The sequence below is a fragment of the Mus musculus genome, chromosome 10 (genome assembly GCF_000001635.26).
Source record: "Mus musculus strain C57BL/6J chromosome 10, GRCm38.p6 C57BL/6J".
NCBI lineage: Eukaryota > Metazoa > Chordata > Mammalia > Rodentia > Muridae > Mus > Mus musculus.
Window position 1 is genome coordinate 121836995 of NC_000076.6, and position 18276 is coordinate 121855270.

Sequence of the window (18276 nt, forward strand, 5' to 3'; positions counted from 1 at the left end):
GGCCAAACACATGTCTGTCGTTAGAGTTTCATCTGTGGACGATCAACTGCTAAATCCCTGGGCTAGGCTCCATTTGTTTTACGATGAAGGCAGCTTTTGCAGCATTAAGTCTGGGAGGATTCAGAGGTATTGCTATCCGAAATGTCAAGCCTGTCCCCACCACCACTTACCTCTGGACTACTGACCTCACTTAAGCAGATGGGACTTGGATTCCTTCCTAAGAGATCACCATGGGACTGCTTTTCCATGGGGCAGGCGCCGTTAACTTGGTTAAGCCTTCTCTGTTGTAAGTCTACTAACACTGAACAGGGCTCTCGTGGAAAGCCAGCGGGTTTATGAGGGGTGAACATTTTAAAAGGGAGGCGTCTCTCTCATGCTCAGCCTTTCTTGGAGGGTTAAACCCAGCAGCAGTGAGTGGCCAGCAGCTGATGGACTGTCAGGCTGCCAGAAGTTACTGCGTTAAGAGCCGCAGAGGTCGGTACTCAAGTCTATGCTACTCTGACGAAAACCACCCAGGTCCCTTCCACAGACTTTACTGAGTGTAACGAAGCTATGTCATGGGGACACTGGAGCTCACTGAAAGAAATTCCAAGACAAAGGAATCCTGGCTTGGTGTTGACAAGGTATGATGGCTTTACACAGTGTGGCTAAGGACAGCCTTTGGCAAACGGTCTCAGACTACAGGCCAAAATGTAGCCCGATCCAAGAGTGACATGGAGAATAACATTAACCAGTGTGGCTTTTCTCTCTAGGAGACATAAAAGAATGTATGCTGAATGCCGACCATAAAAGCTGCAGAGCGTGGCTCCGGGCCACATTAACGCTTGCCTGCTTACAGTGCCAGGAGGTGAGCACATCCTCATGGCACAGAGCCCCCAGTCCCACCAAGTCCACAGTGGCTCTCAGGCGTGGAGGGAGCACTTTGGTGCCTGAGAGCATTTAAAGCATTTTTTCACACGAGGAGAAGTCATCCTCTGGGGGCAGCAAGGGACCTCGAGGGCATTGCTGAATATATCAGGTGCTTGTAGAAAATGGGAGGAAAAAGGGAGTTTATTATGAGAAACAGGGGTGTAGGACACGGGTATTTAAGAAAACTATTCAAAGGTAAAGCTTAAGTATAAAGTTTTAACCTACAGAAGAGACCAAAGAACAGTACAAGAAATACCCTGATCACCTTTACTGAGATTGCATAATTGTCTGTCTGTCTGTCATCTGTCTCTCTGTCCTTTAGAAAATCCCGAGCCATGCCACGGGGAAGTAAGTTCCAGACATTGTGGCAATTTTAATTTTTTTTTAAATTTAAGAATATAGACATTCTTCTTCTTCTTTTTCTATTTTTTTTGCAGACATTCTTCTTTATAACCACAGTATCATTATAACAGAGGAAAATTAAGTCAATAATATTTAACCTATAGATTATATCCATTTCCTATTATGCTCAAAATGGCCTTTATAAGTTGTGCCTTTTGATTCAGACTTTAGTTAAAGTTGACACACTGCATTGGGTTATTATTATCTTTTTAACAGTTAAGTCCCTCCCACTTTTTTCCTTCGGTACGATTGTCTTTCAACTTGAAGGCTGGGGAACCCCGAGGACACACATGACAGCTTTTTCCTTATGGCCATTCTCTAAGGATGAGGGGTTCTTAGGGGAGAACCGTAAGGTAAGGTAAGGTGGATAAACTGCTTTATGGGCAAGAAAGTTTCCAGAATGGTGGGTGGCAAGAACTCAGGTACAGGATGGGAATCTCTTAAAAAAAAAAAAGGATTTAATTATTTTTATTTTATGTGCATGAGTGTGTTGCTTGAATGTATGTGAATCAGTCTCTCTCTCTCTCTGTGTGTGTGTGTGTGTGTGTGTGTGTGTGTGTGTGTGTGTTTCCTAAAGAGGCCAGAAGAGGGCATCGGATTCCCAGGACCCTAACTCAGACCCCAACAAGTATTCATAATGGCCTAGCGAGCCACCTCTCCAGCTTTGGGAGTCTCTTTTGAATTCAGCCATTCACACACCTCCACCTCGACCTCCCCTCCCCCACCCCATTCTGCGGTGTTCTCTTTCATTTCTTACAATGCCCAGAAAGATCTAGTATGAACAGAAAACCGAAGCTTTAGAACTTCAGACGCTAAAGTAAGCCATGGCTTTGCCTATGTGTATTCATTTTTCCTTTTACATTTCTATGAAGACAGAGAAGTAATGATGTTTGTGTAGCCCCCTCTGTTTGCAGTGCACACCCCCTCACCTCCAGTCTCCCCCAGAAAGATGAGGAAACGTAGCAGGGCCCGATTGAGAATACAGTTCAGAACAACACATGGCTCTGAGAATGCTTTGTAAGTATTCGGTGCTATTGTTTCTGTAACCAGACACTGCAATGCATATATATGTGTGTGTGTACATATACACACATATTTATATATATACACAGACATATATGTACATATATCACATATATATATGTATATATACACACATCTATCTATCTATCTATCTATTTATCTATCTATCTATCTATCTATCTATCTATCTATCTATCTATCTATCTATCATTCTATCTCTATATCATACATATTCTATTAGATCATATCTCAACTACCAACAATACTTAATGAAGAAAAGAAGTTTGCTCAGACTGGACAAACTGGTTTCGACAATCCCAAAGGGCAACAGGGCAACAGATGGGACAGGTACCAGCCCCCTCACATGGACAGGGTGAGGTGAGAGGACAAAGAAGCCCAAGGCAGAGGCAGCAGAGACTGGGGTTGGTACTTGTGGGCCCCTGCTTGAAGGAACCTCCACTCCTGAGTCACACATCTTCCCTGACTTTACCTCCCAGATTAAAACGGCTTCTGTGACAACACAATCATCGGGAAACTCGCATCAACTGAAATTTTACGACAACTGAAATCTTAACGTAGGGCAGCACTGTCGATTTCCAGGGCCTCACACTCACACAGACATACTTCACGCTCTTCACAGAACACCCACGATACGACACACACAGGCCAAATCGCTTCCCCATTCGCTCCCCGTACTCGACCTTCTCCAAGAGTCCTCTGCAGCAAGTCATGCTTAGCCTGCAGCTTTGTGATGAGGTTACTGCCTTCCAGGAACTCTCGAAGTTTCTGCAAAAAGGCAAGGTAGAAACTTAAAACCTCCCAGTGTCAAGAAACTTCCCAGAGGGGACAATAAACCCCGCTGCTTTATCTGTCTGTCTCCTCGAATCCCGGACTCAAGGTGTAATCTCTAGTCTAGTGGTCTCAGCCTTCTCCTGAGAACCTGTTGGACATGCAGGCTCAGGACTCCTCCTCCCTAGTCCTGTTGAAACAGGCTGCATTTTAGCAAACTCCCCTGTGGTGTGTATAGACAGAGCCTGGACTCAAGGGAAGTAACTGTGTGTAAGCCCTGGAGGGCTGGGTTCAGGGTGTGCCAGTAACCCTAGCACTAGGGTGGGGAGAGAAACAGGAAGATTCTGGGTGCTCACTGGTTCAGAGAGAAATCTGTCTCAAAAATAAGATGGAGGAGCAACCCAAAAAGCCATCTTCACTGTGCTGTATCTCCCCCCCTCCCCCCCCCAGCCAGTTTTAGAGAGGTCCTAACTCCTAAGCTCTACCCAGACAGGCTGAATCGGGAACTTTGAGGGTACTCTGGTGACCCTATTTTAAAACCAAGGCCTCCAGAAGACGCTGGCATCGTTAACTATATAAAAGTACCCTGGGGAAGCGGTGGTCCCAGGCTCTGTCAAGAGAGGCTGGGGAGCAGGGAGTGGACGCACCATGAAGTAGAACTGCTCCGTTTCTTGCTGGTTGGCTCGTCTCTTGGCGATGCTGGGTTTACTCAGGTAGGTTTCTGACACAGTGGACTTCACAGACTCTGTGGATCGGCTGTGCTGGAAACACTCAGACACATCATAGTCCTCAATGGTGACCATATCTTGGATCGTCTGGAGGGTGGCTTCTGTCGTTTTCTTGACCTGGGGACAGAAATACATTTCACTTGTTAACACACTCTTCTGAGAACCCCATGCTACTCCACGAGAGTTGGTCTTGTAGGGAGAGGTTACTTTGGACCGTAGTAGTGAGATGCCAAATCTTTTAAAGTTCAGATTCCATTTTAAATTTGAATTCAGTTAAGCTAAGAGGCTGGTACCTTAGTGTGGGAAGCCGTTGCAGAGTGGCAGTTACAGAGTGGCAGTTGCAGAGTGGCAGTTACAGAGTGGCAGTTGCAGAGTGGCAGTTACAGAGTGGCAGTTGCAGAGTGGCAGTTACAGAGTGGCAGTTGCAGAGTGGCAGTTGCAGAGTGGCAGTTGGCTACTGCTGGCCACCACACATACATAGGCAGTAAATGTTCTTTTGCCAAGATGAGGTTTTGAGAATTAACCAAAGTTAACCAATCAGATGAGAGACAAGTTAACCAATCAGATGAGAGACAAGTTAACCAATCAGATGAGAGAGAACGCCTCTCCTAGGCCTATATAAGCAGCACCAGTTCTGGGCTTGGGGTCACTTCGCCTCTGCAATCAAGCTCTCCCAATAAACGTGTGCAGAAGGATCCTGTTGCAGCGTCGTTCTTGCTGGCCAGTCGAGCGCGCGCAAGACCTTAGTTTCCAAGTCCCCCCCCCACGCTTTGCCCCCCCCCAAACAAAACCTGAGCCTAGCTCCAGTCTCTAGGCTAATCCCCAACAAGACCAATGTTTCCAGGTTATACCCCCAACAAACCTGCACCCATGTTCCAAGCCCACCCCCTGCCTAAGGACCACCAAAGCAGAAGGGAGCAGAAGCTAAGTCTATGATCTAACTCCAGCAGCAGCCAATCATGTTAAAGGCCACGGCAGCTTTCCAATGAGTTGCTTGCACACACATTCCCTGCTTGCTGCTTACTATAAAGCCTTGCACCGATGGACAATCAGGGCTCTCCTACCACCAAAACTGTCCTGTGTGATGGTGGTACATTGGGGAGCCTGAGCTGGCTCAAATAGAATAAAGACCCTGCTGTAAGTTGCATCAGATTGGCTCCTGTGTATGTTTTTGGGGATCACACACATTTCCCTGGCACAACAGTAGGTAGGGGAAGCGAGCCAGGCCAACTAGACCTCAGACCACCCATCTGCGCTGTACAGCTCACTGGAGACTGTCAATTTCATTAATACTTACCTTTTAAACTAAGGTAAAACTACAAACAGAGAAAAATACACAGACCATACGTGTTGGAGATTGGTTCTAATGCTCTGATTCAATTGGGAATCTGTGTGCCCAAACATTAAAGGTTCTTGTCTGGAATTGATTTTTGATCAATCAATAAAGATGCCAGTGGCCAACGACTGGGCAAAGGGAGATGGGGTGGAGCCCTTACAATACGTTGCAGCGGGGGGGAGGAGTGAGGAATCACCATGACTGGGGGTGGGGGGGAATGGAGGGGCAAGGATACGGAGGGACATAGGAGCTGCAGGAGATAAAGCCAACGACCCACTTAAGAATTCGGTAAGTGTTCACCAGCCACTTCCCCAATTGGCCTGGGGTGGCAGGGGACGGTTTAGGAGTGTTCAGTCCAGAACCAGCCATGGCATTTAAAAATAAGCTTGTGTGTGTGTGTGTGTGTGTGTGTGTGTGTGTGTGTTTCATTCGAGGACCCAATGAATAATGAAACTCCTAGGCGGGTGGCTGGAAGCCATGACCAGCCTGGAGCACAAAGCGATGTAGCCCAAACTCGATGCTACACATAGGTATACAAGCCAATGAATAATCCCAATGTGAGCACAACTAGGTAAACACCTCTCCGTCCCAAAGTGTATGTTATCAATATTCTCACCATCCTTCAAATAGCCCCCACATTGGGTGTACCAAAGCTAGGAACTTATATATGCTAAGAGCAAACACTCCAGTATGAAGCTACACCTCTGTCTCTCCTCACCACCCTGCTTTCTAACACGTTAGCCGTATCTTATAGAAACGTTATGGACTATGTCTTCAAAGCCCTTCCTTTTGCCCAGCGTCAAGGAGATCCATTTCTTGTGCATGTCACACCTCATTACTTGGTTTTCACTGCAAGGACAAATCATGATTTGCCCTGTGATTGACAGATGAGTATTTTTTTTAGTTTTGTCTTTTATGAATTTTATGAACTATAGTGCAATGGACACATTTTGGGTGGGGGCACACACACATGGACACAATTGCTGTACATGGAAAATGCCAGATTGTTCTCCCAAAAACGATGCTATTTATATTCCTGTCAGCACGGCGGAGAATTCCCGTTACTCCACACCCTGTGGACAGTTGGCACTGTCCCTCCTTTCAATTTAAGCCACAGTGTTGGTGTGCAGGGGTCTCACACGGTCTCCATAGGTCTCCTCCCGCCGTCTAAGTTTGAGCATGATGTTGTATGCGGAAGGCAGCCTGGATCCCTCCTTTTGGAACACTTTGTTGAAACCTGTCAATCAATGTTCTCCTGGCTATGAGTGTTGTGATTCATGTCAGTAATTATTTTCCCGCTCTTGGCCTCAGCTTTTCACTGCTTCATTGCCAGCTAGATGAATGTGGCTTCTGCTTTTTATATTTGTGTATGTGTGTGTATGCATGCACATGCGCATACCACAGCATCCAACTGGAGGTCAGAGGACCACTTTGTGCAGTTAAGTTCTCCTCCCACTTTTATATCTCAGGTCGCCAGGCTTCTGTGGCAAGCATTTTTATTATATGTTCAATATTCATTGTGGCTTGTCCGTGTAGTTATTAGATCTCCATTCTTTATATTTTAAAAGTAACCACTGGGATTTCTTTTTAGTTGAGTCTATTTCATCCACCTGGGAATCTTTAATTTGTGCTCATGAAAGATACTTTTCCTGCTTGATAGTTATTCTTTAGTATATGGGATGCATCCCTGCACTTTCTTGTGGCTTCCATATTCCTGCTGAGTAAAAATTTTACTACTAATCTGTCATTGCTTTGGATGAAATCTTTTATTTTTCTCCATTTTCTTTTAAAGCTTTCTATTCATCCTTGGGTTCTATAGTTTCACAATATGTCTAGGCACTGATACATACATACATACGTACATACGTACATACATACATGTTTCACGTATGTGCCTGTGAATGCACATGTGTTATAATGAGAGTGTGGAGCTCAGAAGACAACTTGAGAGAGTCTGTTCTCTCTTTCCACCATGCAGGCCCCAGGGATTAGACTGTCAGGGTTTAGAAGCACATAAGCAAAGGTTATAAAGACAGACTGCTTGGTGCTTGCTTTTAAACCAAGAGATTTGTTCAAGTTCTGGCTTTTCTCCCTACCTCTTAAGCGACTGCTTCTGTTTCTGAAATTTTCTTTCCAAGACCCTCATTACAACAGGACACTCTGCTGTGTTGTCTGTCTCTTAAGCCCTTTCTTCTCTTCAGCATTTTCTATTCTTTTGCATATCCATTTACACACACACACACACACACACACAGAGTGGGGAAAAAGGATCATATTATGGGGCTAAGGAATAAAAGCAGTCAACAATAGTCTGGATGCTGCAAACAAGCGTGCCGTGGGTTCAGTTAAAGAGATGCAGAGACTGTAATAGACTTCACTGTTCCTATAGTATGAACAATGCAAAGGATGGGTATGTCTATGAAAAAGCATTGAACATTGGTTTAGAAATCCCATTACTACAGGCAACAGCTTCAAAGGCCACAACTTTATACCTGTACCCTGGGTTAGAAGGCTCACTATCTTACATCAGCCCAATGTGTGCTTGTGACATATGGAGACATTTCTAAAGAGGGCATGTACTTTGAACGGACATGAAAGAGAGCACTTGAGGACTCAACAACTCTGATACTGACATATGCAATGGTTAGACCTGTGAGGAACTTCCATAAGACTGGGAGTATGAGAAAGAAATCATATTTGTAAATTAAAACATACTCTTCAACAAGCAGCCTTATACGAACAGGAAGAGAATACAGCTTACAGAATAACATGCTAATCAACCTCCCAGCATGGCACGTCCAATGGAGGGGCCACAGGGAGCCGCCGAATGTCCTAGGAACAGGAGTGACAGCTCAGACTCCTGCTCTTAAAAGATCTCAGGGCTGATATACAATAAAAGGAAAAGACAGAGAGGAAGAACATGAGCCAGGAGCCCTGAGCTTAGTGGAGGGGCCATGATCATTGATTTGGGAAGAAACACCTGGAAAGAAATAGGACACCATGAAAATGTTCAAGCACAGAAGTGAAGGGTCTGTTTTCTTAGGAACTTTCTTAAGTGGAAAAAAAAATAAGAATGATCTGGAATAGTAATGTAAGGTCAAGCACAATGTTCAAAACTACAGAGAAATGTTAGGACATCAGTGGAGGGTGAGAGAGAGTTTATATAAGGAACTCTGATTCTACTTGAAACAAAGGACAATTGCATTAAGGAGATGACCGAAGAGCAAGCTCCAAGTGCCAACTATGGAAAACAAGAAGGCAGGAAACGCCCCATCCTCCCAAGGAGCACTGACTAAACGCGTAAACATCACCATGCATGAAAACTAAAATCCATGCCTGTATCCATGATAAAACCCATGACCGAGGGCTGGAGAGATGGCTCAGTGGTTAGGAGCACTGACTGCTCTTCCAGAGGTCCTGAGTTCAAAATCCCAGCACCCCCATGGTGGCTTACAACCATCTGTAATGGGATCTGATGCCCTCCTTCTGGGTATCAGAGTTATCAAAAGCAAAACTAGATCTTGCGCATGAAGAACCCAAATGGGCCATTTTTTCCTTCTGCATTTGAATTCCCTTCACAGAGACAATCCGTGGTGTCACAGTTAAATTTGGAGTTGCCAGGAAGAATAAGAGAATGACAGAAGCCACCAGCACTACGGCTGGGACTCCGTCTCATCCCGTGGGATGCTCTCCGAGGAGAGTAACACTAGCTTCTGGCACACAAGCTGTGATAATAAGGCACAGAGGGGATTCACTGAGACAAATATACTACAGCTAACAGTGCTGTACTGATTCCTCATTGGCTGCAGGAAAATATGGGTGGGTTTGGCAAGGGCAAATGCCAAAGACTTGTCAAGGAACACGGGAGAAACACAAGCCTGTTTTTATCCTTAAGCCTGTGGATCAAAATGAGTGATGGGTGATAGGTAACTTCTACGAGGTTAGAAAACATCCTTATCACTGTCAATTACTATTATTCGTGTTTGTGTGCGCTGCTGTGGTGTGTGTGTCCATATGGGAATGTGTGTGGGCAAGAGGCTGTTTCCCTGTGTTGCTGGCTTCCTTACTGCCTTGGAACAGAGTCTTTTGCTGAACTAGAAGTGCACCTTTTGGCTAGGCTGGTCAGCCAGTGCACTCCTAGGCTCCACCGGCCCAGTGCTGGCAGTAGAGGCATGGACTACTGTGCTCTGCTTTCATAACGTGGGTGCTGGAGATTGGAACTCAGGTCTTCATCCTTGCACAGCGAGCACTCACCACTGCCGACTTTTATGGGATTTACACACACCAGCTCTTGGTTGTCTGGTCCTCAGGAGAGTCTTTGAAGAAAGTCCAAAAGTCACTCTGCTGGTGTCATGCTCAAGTACACTGTATCCGTTTGCTCGGGCAAACTGTCACCCCACCATAACCGACAGAAAGCCATCATGTCTCAGTGCTGAAGGCTGGATGTTCAAGGTCCAGTGTGGGTCCCTCCTCTTAAGGCTTGTGAGGGAAGCATCTGTCCCAGGCCATTCTTGCTGGCTTATAAAAAGCCACCCTCTCTTTCTGTCTCTGGGTTCCAATTCTACCTTTTTATAGGCACATCAATCATAGTGGATTAGGACCCACCCCAAGGGCCTCTCTTTAATTTGTTGACCTCTTTAAAAACCTTTTTTTAAAAAAACAAGGTCATGTTCTAAATCCCCTAGTATCAACATTTAGCTCTTCAGCATATGAATTTGGGGTTGGGGGGAGGCATAACCCATGCTGGGACATACCCTATACTATTGATAGCTTGATGCCTTGAGCCATGTTTTGGATGTAGACCTACACACCCACCTGGGTCGACTCATCTCTTTGTGAAGGTGACTTCACCACTCATGTACTTTACTGATGCTGTTTGTATTTCTATTATACTGCCGTATTTTTTTGGATAGATTCACGGCCAGGAGAAAGGGACCATGCACGCACACATGCACACACTCATATAGATTGGAGAAAGGGACCATGCATACACACACATACAGATTGGAGAAGGGGACCATGCACACACACAGAGATTGGGTTTGTGTCCAGGCTACAGAAAATATTTCAGTGCAGGCCAGAGATGGCAGGAGCAGAGACAACATATACACACTCACATGCACTCACACATAGTCACACACACACTCACACACAGTCACACACACACACTCACAGTCAGTCATACACGTACTTGGCAGACAGTCACACACACACACACACACACACACACACACACACATTTTTAATGCGTCTTGCCTTGGTTCTTCCCTCTCTCCTTGTCCCTTACCAGTGTTTCAGACACCAGTGACCCAGTCAGGGTATCACGGAGCAGAAAACTCAGCTCACCTTTGATGCCCTATGTGTTTTGTTGAGTGTTGTTGCTACAGCACCACTGCAGTCATGCTAATCCTCTGCCATCATATGAGGTTGTATTTACAAACACTGAGATTGCTTGATGATGATGACAATGACGATAGTTACAAAATTCATTCTCAGCAAGCAACAGCAAGGCTAGCCACAGCATCATTGCCCAGGGGCTCTTAGAACACAGTTTCTGCCTTCAGCCATCTCTCAGAAAAGCCCGTTTTCCTGAAGTCCACCCACCCCGACTCTGATTTAGTAGCCTTGTGGATGGACCCAACTCTTAAGAGTCCATGGCTCTCACGCATCTGGGATGGAATTTATAGGTTTAGAGTTCTACCTATTATGTGGCAACATGAAGCCAGGAATGACTTCTTCATCTTCACGGCACCTGTGAGTTGGGCAGGGGACCACGGGGTGCCCATGAGAGCAAGTCTGCCAGGAAAAGTTGCCGTTCAATCCTTCTCAGGGATGCCAAAGGATTCTTAGCACAAGGCAACTCAGTGGTTGCCCTGCTCGGCCGTTCCGAACTCTGCCATCTCTGCCAGGGACCACATGCCTGTATTCATTTTCTCGGGACTCTACTCATTCCCCTGGAGATGTTCTTGTGGATTAAGGTCCTCCCTTCTGAGAGCTAAAGCTTTCGAAACAAACACAATATATGTGTGTACTTGCAATAGAAGACAGTAGACTGTTCTCAGCTTTGCCTTGGTGACACATCACTGAAGGTGATTTACCTAGGCTGTCATTGTATCTCACCATAGGAAGCTGCAGGCCAGCTGGAGATGCTTAAGGTGACAAAAGCCACGGAGAAGACAGGGAAGGTCCAAGACAACAATCTGAGTTATGAGCCCAACATCTTACACCAAGTTTTAAAAGAACCTGAAGAGGAGGGGTCGCTCATGGATTTATATAATTTAGGGTTCTGGTGTAGTTATTGATACCATGAAGAAAATAAACTTTTTTTGGTGTGTGTGTGCATGTCTATGATTTTATTAACAAGGAAGAATTTATAACTGAAATATCTTCAATTTTCCTTAATTGTACATGTCATGAAATTTGTTCTAATTGGCTTCAAAATCCTGCTCGTTATTGTTGAACATATCTTGAAACCAGGAAAATATTTTTATAAGTTTGTGAAGTTCTTCTTAGCAAGCCACTGGTGGGAGGTTTTAAGTGGTGCCATGGAGTTTTATATGGGCCACTCGCTCAGTAAGCCCCACTGAGGACTGATGAGGCGCCCCAGCCTGCTTTCTTCTATTCCCCCAAGGTTGGAGAAGCCACTTAATAACTTGAGTTGTTTCCTCTATTAAGGTGATTTACTGGTATGATAGCACAGATGTGAAGACTCCATTTGCCGGACCAAATATGGGGACACATGGTTTGAAAGTGACAAGCAGAATACTCAAACCAGCACTGTCCTAAAGAATATGAAGGTCATGGTCACTCTATTGTATGTACACTCATTCCCCACTTTTTAAAAATGTGTCTGAGTGTGTGTGAGTGTGTAAGAGTGACTGTCTGTGAGAGTGTGTTTGAGTGTATGTAAGTGTGGGAGTGTGTGTTTGAGTGTATGTGAGTATGTGTGTGAGTGTGTATGTGTGTGAGTGTGTATGTGTGTGAGCGTGTAAGAGTGACTGTCTGTGAGAGTGTGTTTGAGTGTATGTAAGTGTGGGAGTGTGTGTTGAGTGTGTATTTGAGTGTATGTGAGTATGTGTGTGAGTGTGTACGTGTGTGAGTGTGTATGTGTGTGAGAGTGTATGTGTGCTTATCTCTGTGAATAAAGATGTGCATGTACCACATCACATGTGTGGAGGTCAGATAACTATCTTGGTTATCAGTTTGCATTTTCTGCCTTGTTTGAGATGTCTTGTTCTCTGTTATATATACCAGCATAGCTAACCCATGAGTTTCCAGAGTTTCTCCTGTCTCTACTTACCATCTTTGAGTAGGAGCTCTGTGCTACTGAGTCTAGGCATTTTGTGGGTTCTGGGGATCTGCATCCAGGTCTTTGTATCTGTGCAGCAAATGCTTTTACCCATGGGGACATTTCCCAACTCATTGTCCCCTTTCTCTTCAGCTGTGCACAGTGCAAGGGGTGCTGGGTAAACAACGGGGACTATACCACAGGAAGAACTACGACAATGGGGAGGAACTGTGCCAGAGGCTAGCTTTGACAATGAGCAGCAGCAGCAGCACCCAGCCAGGTCTTCCTAAGATGGAAGTGAAAGAAAAAGACCACAGGCTGGTGAAACATCAGGTGGGAAAGAGTTTTGACAATGTTCATAATACTTGTTTCTCAACCTGTGGTCATGACATCAGATAACCTGCATATCAGATTCTTTCATTCCACTTCATAACAGTTATGAAGCAGCAACAAAAATATTTTTTTATGGTTGGGGGTCACCACAAGGTGGGGAACTGTATCAAAGGGCTGTAGCATTAGGAAGGCGGAGAACCACTGCTATAGAAGGAGAAAGACGACAGGAGATGTGGTCACAGGTCTGGACCTGAGCCTTCGGGTGAAGCTATGCCCTACTGTGAAGCAAAAAGTTAGCAGGTAGCCATCAGAGCTGTGAAGTAACAACATCACAAGTCACTCTGCATGTCCCTCCAACCGAAATTTAACTAAGTTCGTTCCAAACCTTTACTTCCAGCACAGGACATCGTTACAAACATCTCTTGCTCTTCTCCCATTAGTGCAGATGCAGTAAAGACAACACTGAGAGAGACAGAAGTGAGCCTCGGAGAGAACTCATAAGTCCCTGTGTGCCGAGGCAGAGCCCAAGGACACGCGGAAGCCACTCCTGTCATTGTCCTGCAGTGATGTGCCCCTACTGTGACCGGGTCTTCAAAGTTTTAAGAGCAGGATATTGATAATTCCGTGCAAAACCTCCAGTTTTTATTTTATGTATCTTTTTTTGCTGTTGTATTTCATATGGTCTCGAATTCAGAGTAAACCTCCTGCCTCCCCCAAGGGTTGGGTCACATCACCACCATGCTCAGCAGGACTTCCATTTTGTTTTTTAAAGGAGAACAACTGAGGTTTTTGTTTTTTTGTTTGTTTGTTTGTTTTATGTTTTTTTAAACAAAGCAGTGTACAGCAAAGAGAATTTATCCACAGGCCAAGCTAGGTAGGTAACACAGAATTGGGCAACTCACAGAAACTGGGGGTCCAATGAGATGGGGAAGAAGAGAGGAGGTGCCTCACTTCTCTTCTCTTGCTGCCAGATTTTCTGACTTCTTTTTAAAAACAAGTCAAAACTCTGAAGCCAAACGAAGCAAGTCTGTAGCCTACCAACTTTGACCTTGTGTATAACACACTGTTCTCCCAAAGCATAGAGACGATTTTCCAAGTAAAAAGGCAGGAAGCTAAACAAACAAACAAACAAACAAACAAACCCCTCTGAGAGTCAACTATAAACTGTGGATCCACCAGGAGCCTTGCACCTTGCAGTGGGTGAGTATTTCATGGTCCCTAGCCACAACTGTAGCTCTAAGTCATGGCTTCAATGGACTAATGGGTCCTTTAGAAAGGCTTATTTGTAGACTAACTTTATACCAGTGGTTCTCAACCTTCCTAATACTGCGACACTTTAATACAGTTCTGTGTGCTGTGGTGACCCCCAACTATAAAATTATATTCATGGCTGTTTCATAACTGTAATTTTTCTGCTATTATGAATTAGAATGTAAATATCTGTAATTTCCAATGGTTTTAGGTGACCCCTGTGAAAGAGTCCTTTGACATCCCCGAAGGGCTCACAACCCACAGGTTGAAAACCACTGTTTTACACAGAAATAACTCACGTTGCATCTTGAGTAAAGGCTGGTTTGGTTCCCCTAGTAAGAATGGGAGCAGACAAAATGAAACCAAAAACAAAACACTCAACAGTGGGCTTTGGTCAGATTACAGTGGAGTAGAAATACATCATTCTTTAATTCCTTTTTGTTTTTATGTTTCTGTGTGTATGTGTCTGAGTATGTGCGTGAGTGGGAATATGTGTGTGTACTGTGTGTATATATATGTGCATGTATGTGTATGTGTGTGTGAGTATATGTATGTTGTATATGTATGTGTGTGTACAGGTGTGTATGTATCTAAGTATGTGTGTGAGTACATGTGTACATGCATATGTGTATATGTGTGTGTGTGTGTATATGTGTGTCTGTGGAACCCACAAGAGGTCACTAGATTCCCTTGAGTCCCAGGAAGTGACAAGCCACCCAGCATGGGTTCTAGGGACTGAACTGGGATTCTCTGGAAGAGCAATGAGTGCTCCCAACAGCAAGTCTTATAAAGGACAACATTTAATTGGGGCTGGCTTACAGGTTCAGAGGTTCAGTCCATTATTGTCAAGGCTGGAGCATGGTAACATCCAGGTAGGCATGGTGCAGGAGGAGCTGAGAGTTCTACATCTTCATCTGAAGGATGCTAGTGGAAGACCGACTTCCAAAGGCAGCTAAGGTGAGGGTCTTAAGCCCAAGCCCACAGGGACACGCCTACTCCAACAAGGCCACACCTCCTAATAGTGCCACTCCCTGGACCAAGCATATTCAAACCACGACAGCATCTATAAGCACTTAGCCAACTGTCCAGCCCCATTTTTGAATTCTTTACTGTTTTTTAATGCAGGGTCTAATGCATCCCAGGCTGGCCTTGAACTCGACATGAAACCCCAGGGTGACCTTCAACTTCTGATCCTCTGGCCTCTACCCTGAGCACTGGGATTATCGGCTAAGTCACCACATATCATAATGTGAGGCACTGGGGATCGATGTGGAAGCAAAGCCATGGCCACCGAGTCACATCCCCAGTTCCAGCGCCTGCATTGTTGGTCTGAGTTTGTTCTTTAGACTCCACACTCCTCCACTCTGGAAGCTATCCGTCTCTACATTGCTTCTTTCGAAGCTGTCAATCACAGGACAGCATTCAGTCTGGCCAGTTAAAGAATTCCATCTCCTGGATGGAATAGCTGATCCAGAATATCTGGGCCCACGCAATGAAGAGATAATCTCCTGTCGTTGGGCAAGGATGCTGGCAGGGGATGGGGTGGCATGCAGTAGGACCATGGAGTTACAGACCCTTATCCTAAATCCCACCTACAACCATGTTGCACAAACCAAACAATGCAGAGGCAGTTGCAAACACTGACCAGTTCTGGATTCCTTAAGTTACATTTAAGAGTCTTGACTGACAGAAAAATCTGTGCTTCTTGTTTTTATATTAGGGAAGCATGAGTCTGAGACAGTCGATGGCAAAAACAAGCATCAGAATTGAACGGTTATTTTCCAGCCTCAATATATAGATATATATTTATAATTCACATTTTACAGTTCATCCTTTTAAATGTCAGCAAATAACCATGTTTCTTTCCCAATTCAAGCACTATTTCAAAGGTGATATATATGTATTTTTGCATTAATCTTAGAACCAATGCCACATTCAGTACCAAAATTTTAGACACGACAGAAAGGCAAATAGGGGGCAGAGTGGGATTTCTAATTTTAGAAAGAAATTGGATCAAACTAATTTTCAGGCAATCGTTGCATTCGACATATGCCTATGTTTCTGGACAAATGTGCTGAAATAATCCAGGGAGCTATTATTAACATGAACTATAGTTTAAGAAGACAAATTATGTTTACATGTATATGCAGTCAACTCCTGTAAAGTACTCATTTAGAGAGAGAGGCATGCAAAAGCTTCACATTTATCCTCTAGGAAGAGTCTTGTAGGATTCAAGGGAAGGGTGTGGTGAGGAGATTGTTTTCAGAATGAAGATGGCGTTGAGGCCATGTGAGAATGTCTTCCAATTTAGGTGTGAGTCCAGATCTTTGTGAGCACACTCCCCTCCTCACTGGACCAGGATTCCGTCCTCCCAGGGACCACGCCCACCTTCTCTTAGGGACCACGCCCACCTCCTCCCAAAAACCACGCCCATCTCCTTTCAGGGACCATGCTCCCCTCCTCCCAGGAACCACGCCCATCTCCTCCCAGGAACCACACCTACCTCCTCTTAGGGACCACGCCCACCCCCTCCCAGGGACCATGCTTACCTCCTCTTAGGGACCACGCCCACCCCCTCCCAGGGACCATGCTTACCTCCTCGCTCTCGATCTTGAGTGTGGCCAGTCGGGACTGCAGCTGTTGGTTCCTGAGCATGAGCTCCGCCTGGACGGGCTGCTGGGCGCTGACCTGACACACCTGACAGTGCAGAAGGAGACAGTGCAGTTATGACAGGCACCACCGACCAGCCTCACACGCATGAGCCTTACTTATTGGTTCTGGGTGTGAACGTGTGTCTGTTTGCATGTGTCTTCCTGGTTGTGTGCGCGCAGGGTGCGGCGGCCAACTCGGGGTGTCTATTGCTCTCCAGATTGTTTTGAGATGGTCTCTCACTGAACCCAGAGCGTATCATGTGTCTGCTAGACTGCCTGGCTTGCTGGCAAGCCCCTGGAACTGCCCGTCTTTGTCTACCCACCCCGTTGCCACCCTTAGCCATGGGGTTATAAGTCTGCCAGGCCTTTTTATGTGGGTTCTGGGGATCACTGCCCACCAAGCCTGCCGGTCTCACGCTTACTTAAGCCTGGACATGACATACAGGAGTCATGTCAACTCCCATGATTCCCACTCTTCCAGTTATAAGTATACTTTTTTGTTAGTTTTTTGAGACAGGATCTTATTATGTAGCCCAGGCTGACTTTCAACTCAAACACTTCCCATTTCTGCTTCCCGAGTGGTAGGACAGACATATGCCACCGTGCCTGGCTACGTCTTTACTTTTAACAGCCATCCTGAAGCTTGACCTTTAAACAGACTTGGACAACAGCAGCAAGCACGGGAGGCAGCTGTGGCCTGGCGCTTCTGGCGAAGGCAGCCACTGTAGGAGGCTCTGCTCTGGGGGCAGCAGGGCCTGAGACTGAGAGCCGATGAGGACAGCTTACTTTCCGGATCCTGATGACCACGGGGCAGAGGGCAGAGGGCAAGGGGCAAAGGCTGATCTGGGTGGATTGTACAAGCGTAAGGAAAGGGGTTGCAGGGCTCTGCAGCTAGGCCCTTGAACCTCAGTCTCAATTCTGCCTCCTACCCAAGCTGTATGACTTCCTAGTCATGGGGCTGCTGTGAGCATGAACTGAGACCACGCATAAGATGCAGAGCAGTCAAAAAGTGCAAGCATCTTTCAATCATGGCTCTCAGATGGTATTAGCTACACCCCACGATCTGCCACAGGCGTCATGAGGGGTTGGAAGAAGAAATCCTGGGCAAGACGTCAACGGTAGATTTGGTTAAAATGAAGGCATCGTTAAAACTGCACACGAAACAAATGCTTTCTTTTTATCCTCCTTGCCACAGAGATGTTCCTGGCTGACAAAGGGGATCTTATGCCTTCCTTTCACCTCTGGGCATTGCCTTCAGGACACACATGCACACACATGTGCACATGTACATACATGTGTGCATGCACACACACACACACACTTGACGCTAACTCTTAAGAAAGAGTGCAAGGTACTCTTTAAGAGCGTGGTAGTTTACAGTATAATCTCTGAAGTTGGGGGACAGGAGGATCAGGAGTTCAAAGGCAGCTAAGGCTACAGAGTGAGCCTGATGCTATTATCCTGGCCTATAAGAGGCTCTGTCTCAAAAAAAAAAAAAAAAAAAAAAAAAAAAGAAAAGAAAAGAAAAGAATTACACGGCATAATAAATGGCATGTGAAAAGACAA

General features: G+C 45.5%; 1 protein-coding gene across 4 annotated transcripts in view; it reads right to left on the reverse strand.

The window, feature by feature from the left end:
- Srgap1 (SLIT-ROBO Rho GTPase activating protein 1) overlaps positions 1-18276 on the reverse strand; it is a 266921-nt gene that overhangs the window by 56004 nt on the left and 192641 nt on the right. For all 4 annotated transcript variants that reach the window (XR_003948581.1, XM_006513140.2, NM_001242411.1 and 1 more), the window contains exons 8-10: positions 16655-16756; positions 3771-3968; positions 3036-3120 (exon numbers count right to left, since the gene is read on the reverse strand). Coding sequence is in view for 3 of the 4 variants with exons in the window: in XM_006513140.2 (XP_006513203.1) it covers positions 3036-3120; positions 3771-3968; positions 16655-16756 (385 nt within the window). In the remaining variant the exon portion in view is untranslated. The remainder of the gene's footprint in view (positions 1-3035; positions 3121-3770; positions 3969-16654; positions 16757-18276) is intronic.